This window comes from Echiichthys vipera (genome assembly GCF_963691815.1).
Source record: "Echiichthys vipera genome assembly, chromosome: 8".
Classification (NCBI taxonomy): Eukaryota; Metazoa; Chordata; class Actinopteri; order Perciformes; family Trachinidae; genus Echiichthys; species Echiichthys vipera.
Window position 1 is genome coordinate 5,320,301 of NC_139833.1, and position 22,546 is coordinate 5,342,846.

General features: G+C 40.5%; 1 protein-coding gene across 3 annotated transcripts in view; it reads right to left on the reverse strand.

Moving 5' to 3' along the window:
* tbx20 (T-box transcription factor 20) overlaps window positions 1-12,854 on the reverse strand; it is a gene marked incomplete at both ends in the record, with an annotated part of 16,850 nt that extends 3,996 nt beyond the window's left edge. For all 3 annotated transcript variants that reach the window (XM_083918790.1, XM_083918789.1, XM_083918788.1), the window contains 6 exons: window positions 1-56; window positions 2,234-2,392; window positions 5,558-5,666; window positions 8,150-8,314; window positions 10,674-10,911; window positions 12,725-12,854. The exon at window positions 1-56 is cut by the window's left edge. In XM_083918790.1, the coding sequence (XP_083774916.1) occupies window positions 1-56; window positions 2,234-2,392; window positions 5,558-5,666; window positions 8,150-8,314; window positions 10,674-10,911; window positions 12,725-12,854 (857 nt within the window). The remainder of the gene's footprint in view (window positions 57-2,233; window positions 2,393-5,557; window positions 5,667-8,149; window positions 8,315-10,673; window positions 10,912-12,724) is intronic.
* Window positions 12,855-22,546: the final 9,692 nt, after the last annotated feature.

The following is a 22,546-nucleotide window of genomic DNA, read 5'->3' on the forward strand; positions in this document are numbered from 1 at the left end:
GAAGAGTCACGGAACCCTTTGGCGAACGGGTTGCTGTCGATCTTCAGTTTGGTGATCTGGGAAACACAAGGACAGAGAAATGGAAATGTTTCTTTCTTTCTTTCTTTTTCTCCCTGCAGCTGAGTTTATTCACGCTGTGTTCGTCCCGACATGTTCCTCCCTGCAGCTCGGCCTCTCCTCTCCACAAACACAACAGAGCTCAGCCTTTAAAGCTGTTGGCTTTTATTAAAGTGGACGTCCCAATCACGCTGTTTCTCCCTTTTCCTTCAGTGTTTTAGGTCCAGATGCTTTAAGGGAAATGTTTAAGTACCCGTCAGTTTATTTCCATTTCATGCTACTTTAAACTTCTTCTCCATTACAATTATGTCTCAGCTTCAGACACTTCAGATTCAGAATATTAACACAAAATATAAGTCCATTAATACATCGTGATGCATTGTTATACGGTGAGCTACCCAAGCAGCAAATACAACATGTAAAGTAAGCTCTACCTTAACTAGCTGCAAAATGAACGCGTTAAAGGTTGAATATGTAGAATCTTTATTAAAAGCTATATTTAAGGAATAATAATTAATAATACACCCACGGGGCGTTTGGAGGGGCACAGATTAAATGATGATAATTGCTTTTCCATAAAATATATAATTAGTCTGAATGAATAATTTAAAAACATGTTGATGGGTTTGACAATGACTTTCTTTCACGTTGTGTTTACATTCTTCCAGCCAATAGCGGCCGGCATTGCAGGTTGCCAGGGTTGTCTGTTGTTGGGTGCAGCTACTGTAGGCAGGCACTGGGTGAAATGGAGTTTGCCAATCCTGCAGCTGAGTGACCGGAGACGGGCAAAAACCAGAGTCAGTATAGGCCAAGAATTCACTCCATGGACTGAGATAAAGGAGCTCAACGGCATTAAAACGCACGCCCAAATGGCTACGTTTCACCTTGATCGGTGAGCTAACTTTCATGTTTACTTAGCTGTAACGGCTAATGCTAACTGTCAGTCAAACTCCTCTGCAAAACTTGTTTTAATGGTGCGATTTGCTTGAGGGGATGAGTTCAAACAGGCTCGGACAGGCTCCGGTCTCCTGAGGGCCACTGGGCCGGGTCTGTCTCCAAACCTGGCAACAAGACTGGTGGAATTATTTTTTGTTGTTGCGACTCCGATCTTGAGACACTAGATGGGGCTGTTCTGCTCATTCTCCATATTCAACCTTTAATGAACACATTAATCTAGGATATAATATATATTCCTCTGAAATGAGCCATTTAACATAACACGTACTTTTGGTCCTTTAAAGTCCTCCTCCACTACAAAATACAAAATGTGTTTCTTCTTGTTCCTCCCGTTGGATGTTTGAACGTCACTTTGGAGAAAGATGTCTGGGCGCATTGAAACTGAATTGAAACTCATCTGCTCTAAGCGCAACACGTCTCCGAGCTCATTAAAAATCTGATTTAAAGGGGCGGCGGCTACGAGCGTGATTTGTGACATCACAGCTAGTTGTGACATCACAGCCTGGTCGAATACGCACTTGATTAAAGCGTGATGTAGAAACCTGAAGTTCAGATACAGTGAGAATGGACTTGCAATGAAGCAGGAGACATCTTGTGTTTATCAGGAACACTTAAGAAATTAAATTTAATTCATTCATAGATTCTTTATCGATGAAGAAGCTGAAGCGTTTTAATACGGGGAAATTATCACTTTTTCAAAAATCAGACACACATTGTTCCAAGCAGACCATTTGCATGTATCTTACACATGTCTATAGTGTTCTTTAAGTATATTTGGATGCTAATACTTTGTACTTCTACTTATGTTTTAAGATTTTAAACGTAGGACTTTTACTTGTAACAGAATAGCGTAGCCTGCGTCAGATGTTCAAGCATGGTTTGCTGCTTATCATGGAGTTTTATGGCGATTTTATTGTATTACTGTTTTTTGTTCAGTATTAAATGTGATTTCATGTTCAGTCTCAGCTGTTCTGGAGCTTTTGCGTTGTATCACGTAAGTTTCAATAAGGCCAAGAATAAACTCTTCAGCTGATGTGGACAAGAAGTCTCTGAAGTGCCCAGAAAAGAAATGGAGATTTGACCTGGACCAATCCCGTCTGTCGTAGGAGATCATGTGATACAGTCAAAACCTCCAGAACAGCTACTCAACGGAGCTTGTAGGGATTTGGACACGCGGCCTGTAAAGCTCGCTGGTCCCCGTCGGCCGTTAATCACTCACCAGTTGGTTCTGATAGGCCGTGACGGCGGTGAAGACGGTCTCCACGAACACGAAGGTGCGGAACTCCTCGGACTTGAGGTTGAGCAGCGAGGCGGTGTGGTCCTTCTTCTTGATGATGTGGACCCTCGGCTGGTACTTGTGCATGGAGTTGAGGATGATCTGCAGAAGACACGCAGAGCAATTGGACTTTAAATCAAATCAAATCAAATCAACCTTTATTTATACGGCGCTTTTCATGCAGAAAAGTATCACAAAGTGCCAAGTTACAGAGATGAACAGAAGAAGAGAAACATCAAATAAAATCAGAGAAGAGTTAAAAGAACCCTCCCACCCCCACAGTCATGCACAGAGACACACACACGTATGTATACGTTCATACACACAATCACACACACACACGCGGCAGTAGCTCAGTCCATAGGTGACTTGGCTGGGAACCGAAGGGTCGCTGGTTCAAGTCCCTGTGTGGACCAAGTATGGAGCGTGGACTGGTGGCTGGAGAGGTGCCAGTTCATCTCCTGGGCACTGCCGAGGTGCTGTTGAGCAAGGCACCGAACCCCCAACTGCTCGGGGCGCTGGTCACTGGCAGCCCCCTCGCTCTGACATCTCTCCTCAATTGCATGTATAGGTCCTGGTTGTGCATGTGTGTATTTCGGGCCTGTGTGTGTAACATGTATGATAATAAGAGTGAAAATTGAATTTCCCCGTGTGGGATAAAAATAAAGTAATTCTTCTTCACACACACACACTCACACCTACACAAACACTAGCTGTCACTACAGAGACATGGCCGGGCAGCGAGACCCTGAGGCACAGAGGAGGCTAGAGGAAGCTACCTTTGGGGGCCAACCACACCAGGGGGGGTCCCAGTCCAAGGTCTCAAGATGAAACAATTAAAGAAGATGTTGAATAAAATAATCCACATTTCATCCAGTTTCTCTAAAGTTTGGAGGTTTTACTCCAAAGTGTATTCATGTGATCTACCAAAACAAAGTGAGTGCAGTATATTTTTTGCGTTTATTATCTAAAACTACACTAATATCTACTAACTTAACCTTAAACGTCCTGAAAATGCTCCAAAAATAGTGTTAATTTGAACGATTCCTCATACAAAGTGGGCAGATAACCATGTAATGATGAAGGCCACGTGCTGTGCTCAAAAGCTCCAGAGCAGCTACTAAATGGACCTCGCGTTGAGACCGTTTTATTTCAGTGTTTTTAGAAATATTTAAAAATGAAGCCTCTTTTTTTCTACCTGATTTTTTAATTCTATACGCAGTAAAACGCAAATGTGACGTGTGCAGAGTTTTGTGTTTGAACACCAAGAATGATGGGTTTCTAGTACAACAGCTGAAATGATATATACAAGATTAATACAGATGGATGCATTTATATTACTTTTGTTAGATTATTACATTTGATAAAGTTACAAATGTTTGATTTTTAAAAAAGTTAGACTGTTTTGAGTGTTTGTGATTTGCTAAATAAGTCATCCGTGCAGCTGTTTGTTTTTCTGAGTGGTATTATATTTTAATATTTGATATTTCTGGGTGTGAGTACATATTTATTTAATTTAAATTATTCATTCATTATTTTATTTATACGCTCTGTATCACCATGTATGTATTAGCCGGTACAAACAAAAGCTCTGTGATAGATAACAATAATAATAATAATAATAATAATAATAATAATAATAATAAGAAGAAGAAGAAGAAGAAGAACAATGATAATAATAGTAATAATAATAATAAATGTCATCCCTGTATTATTCTTTTACATTAAATGCTATTTTTCCAGATTTCAAGGCTTCAGCAATAGTTTTATTTACACAAACAGAAAAATAAATGTTTGCCTGATCATCAAATTATGGGACATTTTATTTATGCTAAATGTTAATTAATATCACAATAATTTAGAAGATATTGTTTTTATAAATAACACTCATTCAATGTGGGAAATGTCTCTTGCTGATGGTTATGACCTTTTGTTATAAATACATAATTTCTCCTTTAAATAAGCAAATAATTTCCTTATTATTAATTATTATTATTAAAGTATTTCTGTTTCCGAAGCAGCTTGAGTTCAATTTTTACCTCATGAAATGTTTATAACTTAAACGTGCTCCATGTCCGTTACTATATAAATTATTAATATAACAGAGAATAAAACGCTCTCTGTTAAATAAATACATTGGTTGCTTTGTGAATAACCCCACGCCCTCTAAGATAACCGCTCCCTTCCTGTCGGCTCACGCATGTTTCTTTAGTTGTGAATGTTTTTCTGCTCCCTGCTTGTGCTCGGCTTTACGCTTTCAGTCAAAGGAGGATTAAAGGAGCAGTTTTCTCTTGTCAGTGTGTAAATTATAATGTAACACCAGCGTTTTACATGGAAATGCTACATGACTTTCTTACCTTAACATATTTCTGAAGAATTAACATTTTAAATATCTGCACATGCAATTTGGTTGATATCCAGAATAAGGCAATAGACGGTATATAAATATACACACACACACACACACACACACACACACACACACACACACACACACACACACACACACCCATATATATATATGGGTCAGTGACATAAATACCACAAAAAAGTTTTTTTTCAAAAATGTCAAATAACAGGCATAGAAATGATTGAAGAAGAAGAAGAAGAGAAAGAAGAAGAAGAAGAGAAAGAAGAGGAGGAAGAGGAAGAGGAAGAGGAAGAAGAGGAAGAAGAGGAAGAAGAATTCCTTTTATTAATCCCGCAAGGGAAATTCAATTTTTTCACTCTATTATTATTATTAATCATGTTACACACACAGGCCCGAAATACACACACACGCACGCACACACACACACACACACACACACACACACACACACACACACACACACACACACACAGGCCCAAAATACACACACATGCACAGACAGGACCTATATACATGCAATTAATGGAGAGATGTGAGAGCGAGGGGGCTGCCAGTGACCAGCGCCCCGAGCAGTTGGGGGTTCAGTGCCTTGCTCAACAGCACCTCTGCAGTGCCCAGGAGATGAACTGGCACCTCTCCATCCTCCAGTCCACACCCACACTGCCGCCCCAAAGGCATGCATTGTAAATGATTCCGTGTGCAGGACTTTCTGAATGATAAGTGGTGAACTATGGTGGCATGGTATGAAAACATCCTGACATCGGACCTGCACCCTGAATAGCTGCCTGCCTGGTGTCACCCCCCCCTGACCTGTGCTTTACAGTGAACCGTGACGCCCGTGCAAAGCGAGCTGATGACGCTGACTCGTTTATTTATAGGTTGATAAAGTCACTCACGTGTCCGTGTTGGTCCAGCTCGTTGTTCGTCAGCTTCACTTTCTCGAAGGACACCATTTGCTTCACGAGCTGCTCTCCGGTGAACGGGGAGTCCGGGTGCACGTACAGCCTGCAGAGGAAGAACGGAGGGTCACATGCTCAGCTCTGATTGGCCCAGAGGCGTTTCAAAGCAATATTCGATGGCCAATCAATGTTACAAGAGTGAATTGGAGGATGATGGGTCGCTTAGCAACCACGTAAATGAACAGGTGAAGCCCCAAAGTGCAGGGACTCCGAAATCACTAATGACTGGATGTCTGCACAGTTTTGGGCCTGAAAGCGTGGAGGTTGTTATTGATTTGGATAAAAATGAATGAATGGCAAACTAGTAAACCATGATCCATCACCAGTGTGCCGGATATTCATTTGTTGGAACAGGAAACAACTTTAAAGACATTTTTTGTAGTGAGTTTACTGCACTTTAGGCTTTGTATGGAGCATTAGTTCAGTGTTCAGTTCTTTAAACTGATCTTTCCTTCCTGCAGCTGCATAGACCACACACACACACACACACACACACGCACACACACACTTTTCACTCTGTCTCTAAATGCTCGGACTAACAGACTTAAGAACAGTTTTTATCCAAAAGCTATAACACCGCAAATACCTTTACCTATGATGGTACATGCTCAAGGTGTGTGTGTGTGTGTGTGTGTGTGTGTGTGTGTGTGTGTGTGTGTGTGTGTGTGTGTGTGTGTGTGTGTGTGTGTGTGTGTGTGTGTTGGTGTGTAAGCTTGTCGTTTTAAATGTGTCTTTTAAAGGTCAAGTCTATTCTATTTGATGCTTTTAATGTTAGATTATTTCTGCAGATTAAGGGATTGTACTGTACATTTCGTTGTACTGGTACAATGACAATAAAGACCATTCATTCATTCATACACACACACACACACACACACACACACACACACACACACACACACACACACACACACACACACACACACACACACCTCTGTGCCTCGGTGGTGTAAATTAAAAAAAGGTAAAAACATTGTACATATTGTTCCTGTTATTCTTATATTGTATAAGTCCCTGTGTTTTATATTATATATATTATATCTACATGTTATTGTTTCTTATTGATGCTTCTCATATACGTATGTTTTGTATCCACTTTGCTGCTGTAATAAGGACATTTCCCCTGTGTGCGACTAATAAAGGAATATGTTATCTTAAAGGGTTTTTTGAGGAACTACTATAAAGGCCTAATATGTTTATATCTTATATAATATGTTTGTGTATGTATTGGCCTATTTATTTATATTTATTATTTATAGGATTTCAACAATGGAAAGCAAGAAAAGATTAAAAAATAAAAAATACATTTATTTGAAAGAAAATCATTTTCACATTAACAAATTTTATTCGTAACTATACTGGTGTGGTGATTTAGGCCACACTGAACATTGAATCAAACAACAGCTTATGGTTAGTTATATTATATATTATTATATATATTATTATCATATATTATATTATATATATATGGGTTTTTGTGCCTGTAGCCAGGATCTACTGAGCCCTGCATGGGTTCAAGTCCCTCAATAGGCTGTAAAACCACTCAGACACATTATTATTTATTTATTTGTATTATTTTTTTTTTTATTATTTGTTTGTTTAAAGTTTGTTCCCCAACAGCAGCAGGGAAAACATTTGGCTGGAGAAATAAAGCCTCCTTTATTAATTTACTTCTTTAATAATAATGTGGTAAAAATCGGTGTGTATTCAGTGTAAAACAGGGAATCCGACAATAACATACACACATACACAGAGTGTGTCATTAACAACAACACACCGTTCACTTCAAACGAAACAACACACACACACACACACACACACACACACACACACACACACACACACACACACACACACACACACACACACACACACACACACACACACACACACACACACACACACACAAAGAAAGACCCGAGGACACGACCTCTGTCACTGTCTCTGTCTGAGTGCGCGGCGGCGGACTAACGCAAAAAAGTAGTCCCCGGCTTCAGCTGGCCTGTTGCTGGATCTGACATCACGACATCAGTCCGCGGGGCACGGAGGCTCCAGATGCCTCCCGGTAAAGATTACATTAGGACACCGGTCTCCATCACGGTGGTGGCCGCGCATATACCCGCTACCCCTGGGTCTCATGCTTTTCTGCACCATTTGTGGATGATGTTTAATTTAAAAAAGAAATATAAAAATAATTTTATGCATGCATCTAAATCACATTTTCACAACAATGAAGTTATTTGTGATGCTATAATTATCTAGAATTTAGCTTTGAAGGATTCAGACTTGTTATATGAGCAGGTTTTTCCCATTTAAAACCCTTTAAAGACTTAATTATCAGTATGTCACCGGTAAGACCCTTTATACCAGAGGTAATAATAATAATAATAATAATAATAATAAGGTCAATAATTTCCCTCGGGATAAATAAAGCTTCTTGAATCTTGAGTCTTGAAAAAGACGCTTTAATTAACTTTAACTTTAACTGTATCGGGCTCTGAGAGGCGCGCAGGCCGGGTGAGTGTGTACCTGGCGGGCAGAGGAGGGTCGGCCTTGCCGGCCACCAGCCAGGAGGAGCGGTGGTACGCGTACCGGTACCGCTTGTTGTCCACTGGGACGATGTCCATCAATACGATGTACTTGGAGTCCTGGTCCACCCCGGAGAAGGAGACCCGGATGGTGGGGAACATCCTCCTGATGGAAAGGGACGAGTCATATCAAGATTTCTATAATAATAATAATAATAATAATAATAATAATAATAATAATAATAATAATAATAATAATAATAATAATACTAATAATAATAATAATAATAATAATAATAATAATACTAATAATAATAATAATGATAATAATAATAATAATAATAATAATACTACTAATAATAATAATGATAATAATAATAGCGGCATCTATATTTGAAATGCAGCGGACAGCCGCAGTGCAGCAGCAGGGGCACATTGTTGAACTGTTTTAATGATTATTTTTGATTAATTCATAGTTATTAAAATGTTTCCCTCATCTTCCCCTCACCTCATTAAGGTTTTATATCACAAGCCAATGAAAAAACAACAACTTCCAAACCTGTTTCAGATTAAAATAATACATTTGATAGTGAGGGAATAAAAATGTAATTAGAAAATAATTATATTTAGGATTATCACTGCATTGTAATAATATTAGATTAAGGAGAAAATAGGAAAATTGACTCATAAATAATTACAATAATTATAAATTCATAAATTGAGTCGATTCAGCCCAACTATTTACCCAATTATGCCGTCAATGTGACCAAAAACAGGGTTAGCACAGTGACTCAAGTGCAGTGTTAATGTCACTCACAGCTGAGTTAAAACCACACGGCATTCTGGGTAAATTTAAAACCTTGGTTGGGTTATTCTGACTAAATGCTGAGCCGGTCCTCTATTAAACCAGCACTCGGGCTACGGTCGGGTTATTTTAGAGTGCAGTCCCGTATATGTATTTATAATTGTGTCGTCTTAATTACTCCAGTCTGAAAACACTGAAACTATCACGTGTGTGTCTTTAGCTGCACACTCTTTCCATCACCTTATTATAACTTTATGCTTCAAATGCAAAGGCTTCATTTACCCTGGCTGTGCTTTTATTCCAGGATATAGTTTGAATTTTGTGTTTTTTTTTGCCTGTTTGTGTGAAATGCACCGTGCACACGTGTCCAGTCTCTGCGGTGTCTCCTTATAAGGCCGTAACCTTCCTCTGTGGCTCACAGGACGCTGAGGGTCAGAGGCCTCACACACTGGGCTCCTCAGGTCAACTGTGTGTTCACTTCACTGCTCTGTCTGAGGGGAACTCCTGAGAGCAGCACCTGACTTTTATATTTCTTCATTTGATGTATTTTTAAAACTTGCAGACTGATATTAATGTGACGGGGACTCTGAGCCCCACAACAGGACAATACATGCTGTGTGCTCTACTTTTAAGGTATTTACGTTATCTGATCACTTCCTCTCGCTCCCCTTTATTTTATTACTATTTATTGACTTTTACTGCTGCTAATATTCTTTTTACTTTTCTCTCTCGCTCCCTTTTTCACCTCTCGCCTCTTTATTAATGCTTTGTTCTCTTTCTGTGTTGTGTTGATGTTTACACCAGCAACAGCGTATTATGGTATTGGTGGTCTTTGCATTTGTATCTGCTGGTCACTTTCAATAAGGTTTTGTTTAAAAAAAATAAATGTTTCCCTTGTTTTTGTGTGTTTGTGAAAACAGCACACAGCGTCTTACGGAAAAGTGGAAATCCATCTTTCTATAACAGTAAATAAAGCTTCATTAGATTTGATCACTGATGGAATATTTACATAATCATCCAATAATTCTGTTTATCTCATTTAACATTAGGAATGTTATGCTCCTTTATAATAATACTAATAATACTACTGATAATACTATTACTATTACTACTACTACTACTACTAATAATAATAATAATAATAATAAAAATGAACAATAATCATAATACGTCATGGCACTGTAGGTTACATGGTAAACTAATAATAATAATAATAGTAATAATAATAATAATCCATGGGACTGTAGGTCACGTGGTAAACTATATCAATAATACTACTACTACTACTACTAATAATAATAATTCACTAGATTGTAGGTTACGTGGTAAAATGATGATAATAAAAATAATAATAATAATAATAATAATAATAATAATGATAATTCACTGGACTGTAGGTTATGTGGTAAACTAATAACAATAATAATAATAATAATAATAATAATAAAAAAAATAATAATAGTAATAATAATCCATGGGATTGTAGGTTACGTGGTAAACTAATAATAATAATAATAATAATAATAACCCATAAGACTGTAGGTCACGTGGTAAAAGAGCAATAATAATAATAATAATAATAATAATAATAATAATAATAATGATAATAATAATAATAATAATAATAATAATAATAATAATAATAATAATAATAATAATAATAATAATAACCCATAAGACTATAGGTCACTTGGTAAAATAATAATAATAATAACGTTACCTCCCGGACTTGGTGATGATCATTTCGGTGCCGAGCTCGTGGAATTTGTCCCACAGCTCTTTGGTCTCCAGGCTGCACGAGATCTTCGCCATCTCCTCGCTAGGGATGCCGGGATTGGTGGGGATGAGCGGCTCCGTGCACACCGCGGGCGCGCTCCCGCCGAAGTCCCCGTGCCCGTCCAGGGAGGACAGGTCAGCCAGGGACGGCTGGTTGCACGAGGACTTCTCCACGAATTGTTCTTTAAAAATAAAAAATGAAATAAAATAAAATAAATGGAAACAGAGAAATAAAGAGAAATGTGATGTTTACATGTTTTGTTATTGTCATGAGTGACAGCAGCGGCTCTGCGTCCTGACTCAACACATGTCGGTAAAGTCACCTCGGTATCATTTAAACCACATACAGACTAATTACTTCTTATATTTCCTTTTATTATTATGATTATCATTCATAGATTATCCACACTGTCATATTACCTAAGTCCCTATACGGGAAATAAACAGGAATCACATTTGTATGAATTGTATATTTGGTAGAAGCTATAAAACGTGTTTATAATCACTTTTAATCAAATTATAAATAGAAAAGTAAATAAATACATAATTAACTGAGTGTTTATCCAGTGTTTTATTATTTAAAAAACACATTCAATGCACCTAAATTTGGCGAAGCATCCGATGGAGGCTCCAAACAACACGAAGGTTTATTATAAGACATTAAATAAAATAAAAATAACATTTAGACTGATGCTTAGTTTAGTTTGTTTGCTCTAAAATACAGTGAAGTGTTTTCATGTATTTTATCTTCTGAGCCTGCTGGATTATTCCCAGTTCATCTTTTCATTTCTAACTCACACCTGGAATAAAGAAGAAAAGTAATAACTGAGGTTATAATTTCAACACTATTAAAATGACACTTCCACGCGCTGCAACTCGCGGGATTATAAAGGAAAACATTTTTTCAGTTCAGTTCATTTTCAGACAAACACAAACATTTTTATAAGGTCTGAAAAAAGGGGAATAGGCCGAAGCTAAAGCTTATAACGGGGGCGGCAGCAGCTCAGTCCATATGTACTTGGCTGGTTCGAGTCCCTGTGTGGACCATGAATGGAGTGTGGACTGGTGGCTGGAGAGATGCCAGTTCACCTCCTGGTGCTGTTGAGCAAGGCACCGAACCCCCAACTGCTCGGGGTGCTGGTCATTGGCAGCCCCCTCACTCTAACATCTCTCCATTAGTTGCATGTATACAGGTCCTGTTTGTGCATGTGTGTGTGTGTGTGTGTGTGTGTGTGTATTTCGGGCCTGTGTGTGTGTAACATGAAAAATAATAATAATAGAGTGAAAATTGAATTTCCCCATTGCGGGACAAATAAAGGATTTCTTCTTCTTCTTCTAACGCCGACCCTTAAAAACACATAAACTCAGGCAGCTGCTGCACACAGGTGAAAAAGAAAATGTCTGATAATTCATTTATTGCTGCTGTCAGCAAATATGCACAGTCAACATATGTTTGAGTAATGTTCCTCTTGAGAACAGTTTTAAAGTAAATTAATGTTCTGCAGTCTTTTACATCTACGGCCCAATCATCCAAACATTCACTCCAACAACAGCAACACAATGCATTTTTGCATTTGTTCTAACAATGGGCTTTTTTAGCACATCTTGCCTCCTCAGCAATTTATTTGTGAGATATCGCGGCTGTTGCTGCTGTTTGTTGTCACCTTGGTTACTTTTACATTGTCTATTCATTTGCTTTATTATGAGGCGCTGACAGTGCGCCTTCTACCTCACTGTCACGTCCTATTCTTCCTTTCTCCACATGTAACACTTGTAAGTTATTTTTCTGCAGACTATTAATTCAAGTTGCATCTATTTCCCTTCTCTGCCGCTGAGGTGGTTCTATATTTCCTCATTAAACCCCCTTTTTTTCAAACTCTCAGGGGTTCTTTGCGTAAAACAACTTTAATCTGTCGAACCACTCCGCCTGAATTTACCTCGAAATAAATTGTATTTTGTACTGTACTGTATTTTCTCCCCCTCTTCCATCCTTACCGAGAGGCTTGATGGTGTTCTCCTCCGCCTCCTTGTCCTTATTGGGCTTCCCACTGGACATCAGGGCGGCTATGGAGAACGCGTTTGCCCGGGATGACAGCTGCGGTTTCGGGGATGACGTGTACTCCATGTTGGTGACCAAAGTATTCCCCTTTAAATAAAAAAGTAAAATAAAATAAAAAAAATCCTCCCGAAAAACTCAACTCCGCCTGTTTTTGGCTCCAAGAAGAAGAAGAAGAAAAAAGGGCCAAAAGGAAAAATTACGCACAGCTCGTCCTCGGTCTCGATCTCGCTCTTTGCGCACAGTGTGCTCGCTCACCCGGTGGAGATACACTCACTTTGGAAACACTTGTCACTGCCGAGTAGGAAGTGTTGTCGGCTGCATGGTGAAGGGAGCAGGAGGCGGACTGACTCTGCTGGCTTGTGCGCGTCCCGCGGTGCCAGATCTGAGGCCGGCTGCTCTTTGGGAAGCTACGGTCCGATTCACCCTCCCCTTATAACAACCACTCTGCCCTCCAATCACTGCCTCTGCTTCCACGTCACACTCCCACTGTCCCACAGCGGCCCTGATACCGAGCAGCCAATTAAAAAAAAACAACCCTGGAGCTGTCAGGGTCTTTTTCATGCCAAAGACCCCGGATAGAGAGAGAGAGAGGGGGTGGTTAAAGAGCAATGATATGAGTTCATACTGTCGGTGCTGGGGTGATGACAGTGGGAAATGACAAACATATGGTGAGGATACTCTCTGCGCTCCTTGTGCAATATAAAGGAGGGAAATCAAACAAATAAGTGAAATTTACTTTATGTCTGTAACCCACTCGCGGACCCCTGGAGGGCCCCCAGACCACATGTTGGGAGTCACAGAATGTCAACAGCGGAGTCGCCCAAGATGGTGCTATTTGATAATTAATGGCAGCAGTGAGGTGATGATGACAGCTCCACACACTCACACACACACACACACACACGCACGCACACACACACACACACACACACACACACACACACACACACACACACTAGTATGCACATTAATATGCATTTGATGTTTGTGTCCCAAAATAACAACTATAGGCGGCTGTAAATATGAAAAAAATCACCTAAAATCAAAATGTCCTTAATAACATACTAAAAGTTTCCCAAAGTTTGACCAATAGAAAGGTATAATTCTCAAGACGGCGTCCAAGACGGAGAGGACGCCCTTAATATACCCTAACTCCTTCATTATTGGACCTAAACCCTGATTTAATCTTAGTGTCCAACCCTATATTTTCTGGGTCTAAGGATCACCATTATGATCAAATATAAAAGTATAATAATAATAATTCTAAGTTACTTCAAGTGGATCAGCTACCTTAACATTATGTAAGGTGTTGTTGTTGTTTTGTGTGTGTGTGTGTTTTTGTTTATTTACATTAATTTGCATAAATTCAGGAAGTGACGACACACGTTCTGCACTTGATGAGAAAAGGGGGGGTGGGGGATACGTAAGAGTTTTTCTTCTTCCCGCTCCTTTTCAGGCACTAATTGCATTCAAATGTTGCTGTTTTCTGTGCAAATGCTATTATAACGACTGCTGCCTGAAATAAATGGAAATTAAATGAAATGGAAATAAGAGTTGCATAACTTTTGATCATAAACAACTCTGAATTCGCCCAAACAGAGGCCCGTGCCGTGTGAGAACCCTCTAAAACGGTCACTCATTTCAATTTGAATACGGTGATACACACGCAATGCATCCTCTGCAGCTGTTGAGTGTAAAGGTTCAATTCAATACAATTCAAAAAACTTTATTTGTCCCCGGGGGGCAATTCAGGGCACACAGAGCAGCAAATAACGACAGTGCAACTATACACAAACATTTTAACCTAACAACAAGAATAAAGTGTAAAAGAAGAATAAGTGTCAGGATGTTAGTGTGTTAGTACAGGCGGCATTAAACTGAACCTTACACAACTAAATTCACAATTTTCTTCAATTTAGACAATGGTGGAAGATAATCCTGACATTTAATGTTGCTTGTCTTATTGAAATGAGCTTTAGACCAGTTTTAAAAGTGGTTTATAATTGAAATACAATATTTTCTGTATGTTTATTGTGTTATTTTAACACCGTGCAAAAAAAAAAAATGCAACCCGGACATCTCTGCAGCTTAATGGGGTTTGGCTTCTTACATGTTTTATTCCAAAACACACATCAGGAGCAATTTAGAGTTTGTTTTTAGCAATTTCAGTTTGAGTGTATTGATACTTGAGCCAACCTGCAACACTGTCACCATGTCTGTTGTGTTTTTTCTTCCACATAAAAAAACACGAGGTGCACGTACACAAGTTTAACACTTTAGTGAGTACGATCTGACCCACAGTGCACACTGTCCATCAACATTTTCATAATCAGGGGATGGCAGCAACACCTTTCGCTACATGTTAAGATAAAATGAACATTATTTACATATATTTTTACAAACGATAAAATATAGAAAGTAACTTCACACAGGATCACACTCGTCAATAGGCTGTAGAGCTGCATTTATCTTGCTGTTGTTATTGTAAATATACTTACTTTTAATTCTTGTAATTGTGCTTTTACACTGTAGTGTTAATTCTCTCTACAGACATTATATTATATACCTTTACTCTCTGCGTAAATAAACAAATTTATAAGAAACGTTTGTCAAACTTGAGAAACAAAAATGAGAGTTTGGGTTTTAAGGAGGCCTCAGTGTTTGATTGCACTGCAGCTGCTTATTCATTACGTGTGATTTAATACAAATATGTTTGTTTCAATGTTTGTGTTTTGTTGTGTAGAAGGAACATTTCAGAAAAATACTCTGATAAAGAGAAATCAGTCAATGAGTCCCTGCTCAGCCTGGAGCCTTTATATGTGGTGCTGTTTGTCTTAACAAGGGACGGAGAGTGTGCGGGATCCTTTCTGTTGCTTCCCAACAAAACATTAAAGTATCAAACACCAAAACACAACATACGGTAGAGTTGTGTTCACACATTAACAACTCGGCATCCTCTGTATTTAAAGTAGTATTAAACCCTTGTTATTTCTGATCAGTGTAATGTTTTTGGTTGTTTTTTCGTCCCACAGCGTTTTAGATTTCTGTTCATTTCCATCTTTTTTTCTATTTGTTTTAAATAAAACGTCTCAAGTGAAAAGATTCACAAGAGGGACCATTCATTGTGTGTTCTGCCCTCATTATGTGGTGTGAGGTGTGTGTGAGAGCCTCAGCAACTGTGAGAAATGCCTTTACAACACACACACACACACACACACACACACACACACACACACACACGCACACACAGGAAACCTTATTGAGCGCAGGAGCAGCAGTCTTGGGTTAATCCGTTCTGTGACACACACCAGTGAGCCCCTAATCTTTCACTCTCTCTCTCTCTCTCTCTCTCTCTCTCTCTCTCTCTCTCTCTCTCTCTTTCATACACACACACACACACACACACACACACACACACACACACACACACACACACACACACACACACACACACACACACACACACACACACACACACACACACACACACAGGAAATGCACATCATGTCTATGAGGCTGACTTTAGTAATAACCATGGCTGGATTACGGATGGGGCCAGTGGGGCCAGTACCTCGGGGCCTGGGGGGGGGCTCCAAACCATGTGCTAGACCCGTCAGTGCTTACAGTGTGAGGGGCCCCAGGACCCTTGGCATTTAAAGAGTTAGCTGACCACTAGGGCCCCACAGCGGTTATGTAATGTGTGACCGATGTGACCAGTAGGGCCCCAGGCCCCTCTGTGCACACAGTGAGCGTTACATCTGGGCCCCTGGGTACACACAGTACAGTGCATGCTTAAAACGAGAGCCTCTCTGAGCGTACAGTTCTGTACAACTGAGCCCCTGGCGGGCACGCTGCAATATGACGTTAAACCCCATTCACAACCCAGTCACCAGAGTCATTTCTGTACATTTCTGCAAACCACAGATATGATGCATATCAACATTTCTGGACCTCTGTAACCCATTCCCATTCCCTATTCATCACATACCAACACTTTTTGACGCTCCACTGTCGCTGTTTCAAACACTTGGTGAACGTTGTGAATTCGAAAACACAAAAACTATTAACATTACTCAGGTTTAGGAATAAAAACGACATGGTTAGGTTTAGAAATCGGTTTTCCTTTCACATTGGACATGAACAAATGTGTTTGACCTGACCATTCCCTCCACCCCACATAAGCATTTTCTTCCAGCTGAAGACGCGAGGCGAACTGCTGAAGATGCCCAACAGAGAGTGGCAGCATTGTTTCCAGCGGGACCCCTTACTCCTGCGACACTCGTGCGATCTTGATTTGAACAACGGACCCTGAAAAAGTAGCAGAGCTAGTGACAAGTACTATCTGGCTGCTAGGCCCCCAGCCAACAGCGTTGACAGCTGGCCACCGACAACTGTCAAAATCAGGAAAAAGAGCGAAACCCGGCATACAGTAACGGGTCAGAAGAAGACTCTCACGCCCATGGAAGCCGGGGACATGAAAAGGTCGCTTGACTTTCTAACCGAGGAAGTTGCGGCAATGAGGAAACAGTAGAAAGGCATCCTAGACCTGGTCGGGGAAATAAAAGTTTTGGGGATGCAGAATGAACAAAAGGAGAAACGAACCATCCACCTGGACTGCAGAGTGTCAGAACTGGAGCAATAGACAGGGATAAACAACGTCATTACTTACGTTACTGGGCTCCACGTAAAATAGAGAATAAATATGAGACCAAACACAACAGTTATCTAGATGTGTCTGTACGCCGTCGCAGAACACTGAGATTCCCCTGACATTATAGAGAATCAGAAATGGAGGGGCCTTCAAAACGCATTTGCCCGGGGGTCTCACAGGACCATGATCCGGCCCTGGTAATTACTGCTCTAGTAGCGGCCTATTAGTTTCAATGCTGACAACAAACCGGCGTGCAGTCCGTAGGATTTTCAAGCTGTTAGTCACACGTTGAATTTTATATCAATGAAAAACTTCCTTCCTTGGCTTTTAACTTGATAGGGAATCCGGTTTAGACATCACCTAAAGTGAAAAAAGTCTTTATCATAAAATGTTTTTCTTCCTCACAACGGATAAGCCCTGCTTGGTTTACAAGAGCCAATCAGAGAGACCACTTTCGTCTTAGATTTCCTTTTCAGAATCTGCTTTACCGGACGAGTGTGTACGCTCGAGGAGTTTTAATCCCAGTTACACACAGTTACAATAGAAATGGAGCTGAACAAAGATGGGTTCAACATCTACACAGAACTATAATGTACAGAAGTTATGTTCTGACATGTATAAATACCAACATATTATCACTCCCCAGCTTATCAAATAGGGACGATTGGTAAATGGACTTGTACTAATATAGCGCCTTTCTAGTCTTCTGACTACTCAAGGCGCTTTCACAGTGTTTGTCACATTCACCCATTCACACAGACATTCACACTGATGACAGTGGACATCTACATACCATCTAATCTAACCACGCACACCACATTTACACACCCCTGCGCAGCAAAGGGAGCAATTCGGGGTTCAATGTCTTGCCCAAGGACACTTCGACATGTGATTTCTCGAATGGAGGACGACCCACTCCGCCACTGAGCCACAGTCGCCCATTGGTCTGGGTACAACTTTGGCATCATTTTTCAACATGCAGTGTTTGGTTAGGAGAATATTGTGGTTTAGGTTAAAATAAGTACGTAACATACAGTTGGTTAAGTACGTTAAGTACGTGAAGTAAGTCAAAATAACCTTTGGTTTCACGCGGGACATGAATATCAGTCTCCTGGGTGAAAGTCCTGTGTTGGTTTGACCCACCTACCAACCTTCTCCCTGCACAGACTTCGCTCTTTATACTACGTCATCTCATAGCCCTGCTTCTCATACAGACAACGGGTGCCTTATGCGGACCATACTGCTGTATTTGATGAGATGGGAGTGAGAACGGGTTGATAAATACATATAAAAAGCAATACTGTCCAACAACAATGAACAATATGTATACAAGTTGTGTTTCCGTAAATTGTAAACAAATACAAATAGTGCAAAGAAGTAATTATTGAACAGATATATCATGAAGTGGAAGAAGGATGAAGTAGGATTTCAATTTATTCTCATCAGCGTGTTCGTACGATATCTTATGAAACACCACGTTTTATTCAAAGCTGTTAAGCAGTACAGGTACATGACCTTAACAGAAAAGTTTAGGGAACAAAACGACTTGGTTACAATTGGAAAATAGGTTGTGGTTCGTTTTAGTACTTCCACGACACAAACAGCCCCCCAGGTGAAAGTCTATGGTAATCAATATGTAGATTCGCCACAAACTCCATTTTGTTGATATATGTACGAACAGAGCATTGGGACAGCTTGAGGATTTTTATTTGACAGTGATGAATGACACATGCATGATAAAGCACAGTATGTATTTTAAAATAAAATGTATAATTCATATAAATAAGTGGATGCTTCGGTTTATGGTTGTTTTTACAGTAAATCAAACTGATGCTGAGAAGCAGAAGTTTACTACCAGCACCTGAAGGCATCATGTTTCCAAAACGCTGACTTCAGATTTCTTCTAAAGGTGTCAGTGTGCGTGTGTGTGTGCGTGTGTGTGTGTGTGTGTGTCTGTGTGCGTGTGCGTGTGTGTGTCTGTGTGTGTGTGTGTGCGTGTGTGTGGGTGTGTGTGTGTGTCTGTGTGCGTGTGCGTCTGTGTGTGTGTGTGTGCGTGTGTGTGTGTGTGTATGTCTGTGTGTGCGTGTGTGTGGGTGTGTGTCTGCGTGTGTGTGTGTCTGTGTGTGTGTGCGTGTGTGTGTGTGTGTGTGTGTGTCTGTGTGCGTGTGCGTGCGTGTGTCTGTGTGTGTGTCTGTGTGTGTGTGTGGGTGTAGGGAGAGAGCAGGATCACCTCTCGTCCTCAATGTCACTCTCTCTCCTCTCTCAGAGATGGAGGCTCACATAAACACGGAGCCAGAGATCCGCGGAGCAGCTAAACCCATTAGGGGACTCCTGAATGCAAATCCTGCTGCTGCAGATATTTAATAAGAGACCTGCGCTGGCAAATCAGATTAGGTTTGCAATTGCCAGTGGATAATGTGCTAAAAGCTTTCCCACTTAAGCGTTACTCCTTACTGAATATTATTCACACTTTGAGGGGCCAGTGCAGCCTTAAAGAAACAGCCGGCCTGAGAGTGAACCAGGGGAACAGATGGCGGTTAGTGCGGGCGCCTTTCACAGCTGAATACAGGATGAGTCACAGATCAAACAGGGGTATTGGAGGATGCATAGTTTTCCTATTTTGGTGGTTGTCTAATTATCGTTGATTCGCAGCCGGCTGACTCAAAAACACGGGTGAGATATGTCGGATAGCATGCACTTTTTCTCCAAGCTATTATAATATTAATGTCCAAACATGCTTCTATGACTTCTGTGAGTTTTCCAAAATTAATCAACCAAAGTTTTAACAACATTTAACCCTCTGGAGCACTTTTTAAAGTGGCTTTACCCCACATGTCCTCTGTACAGAAGTCCTGACAGCTCATCTAAAGATAGTTTCTGAATACAGAGTGTGTGCATTTATCTGTGGACTGAATATTTTGATACTTTCACAGTGTTTATGTAGAACCTCTACCTGCTTTATAATAAAATAAGAGATGAAAATGTCACTTTTTACAGTATTGGACCTTTAAATCGTATCTAATCTTAAAGTATTATTTCTCTTACTACATCAGCAACGACAACTCAACTTGTTTAATAGGGGCGCAATCACACTGTCCATCCGTACCGTGCCCAAGCACGTTTCACGGATAAAGTCTAGTTCATTTGACCAGTGTGAGTGCAAGGCGCGTTACGCTTGCCGGCCACGGTCCGTTTGGGAGAGGTGAGCTTTTGTAAAGCACGTTTTCACATGTACGACCACGAGGCCTACGTTCTGAGGTCATTTCCTGTGCGCCTGTTTGGACATAGAAAACAGAAGGAGGGACCATGCGCGGACATTTAAAACATTGGCGGCGTAAGGTTCACGTTGGTGTGATGTGGAGGTGCAGTGTTTACTGCAGATTTGGTCGATGAAAATATTCAAAAACAGAAAAACTCAGAGGTCTATGGAATGATTTGTAAACAAAGCGACGCATCGCGATGAGAGAGAGGGAGGGGGGGACAAGAACCCTAAAGCACGGGGCACGGTACGGATGGACAGTGTGAGTGCGCCCTAGAAATACTTGCTGCAGACAGAGAAAGATAATTCCACTAATATATAAAAAGGCATCAGCATTGAGAATATTCCTTCTTGCATTTAAAGTAGTTGAAATGATGAACCGGAATGTTTTTACTTCCTGCAAAACACATCTCCTAACAGGCCATTTAAGTCTTGAGATGTAGAAAAAACCTGACACTGAGCTCTTCTGTTGTTCTGTTTTCAATGTCTTGTTACAATAGACGTGTATTTCGCAGTGTGTGCCGCTCCTCCCGCCTCACATCAGTATGTCTCAGCAGCAGCAGATAACAGGATAGGTGACGGCTCACCACGCCGAGAGCCTACGAGCTGCAGCACTCAGGGATATGACGACGAAACCATCTGAACAATTATTCCTCGGGATAAATGGCCGCGGCGTGAAAAGGTCAGCAACAAATGACAGCCAATTCCCCGCAGAGTGGAATCTGAGGAAAAATAATCGCCCCGTGATTGAATTGCATCCTGGGACATTTGAGGCCACAGTAATGAAATGGCTGTTGTTGTGACCTGACCCTTTCACCTCCCTGATGGTTTTTTACCAGATTACAGAGCAGGCAGCAGGGGCGACTATTTGCCTACAGGAATACATTTAATATATGTGCATATGTTTGTTTTGTCAATGTAAATCCCCATTATCACAGGTACTTGTGCATATTACATGTCAGCTGTTCACCTGCAGGGATGACGGGGCCACGGAGGAGTGAGATTTACAACTACAGGTGCAATATCCGCTCTTAAAAACGAGTGTTTAGCCACACGAGCCGCCAACTTCTGCAACGGGAATATCCGCCTCTCATTGGTCGCCCCAGACTGAAATGTCTCAACCACTGTTGGATGGATTGCCATGAAATTCTGAAATTCACGGTTCTCAGAGAGGACAATTGTAAGACTGGTGAATTTTGGTCTAGAGCCACCAGCAGGTCAAAGTCTGTGTGAAATGCATATATGGGAAATATGTGAGATATCTCATCTGCTGGATGGACTGGTACAAACATTCACGGTTCCCACCATACACTGATGACACGTCTCCACTTCCTCTAACTGTAAAAAAAGTGAAGTTGTAATTTTGCAAGCAGAGTCCGTGCTGTAGGGATCGAACAGTACCGAAGTACCACCCGTACATGTGTCCGACCAATCACGCGTCAATCACAAACAAAACTTAGTGGAAAAGTGAACACTTGAACAAACTACCTGAGTTTATCTATGGATTACCCCTTGAGGTAGACAGTCATCTCGTTTTCGAGGGAGTCCAACAGAACAAACAAGACAAGACAAGACAATACAGTGACAACAACGGACACAACATACTGTAGAGGCTGTCATTAACCACCTACCCACACAATCCCCCAAGCCCCTCCATCCCAGCCTGCTACAGTTAATAACAAATGCCAATTTACTGGACATATCCAACGATAACAAACACCATGTGCTAAAGCATAATGTTGATGCACAATGCAATATGATACAGTACAAAACAACGATAGTATAGATGGTAAATGGTCTTGTACTTATATAGCGCCTTTCTAATCTTCTGACTACTCAAGGCGCTTT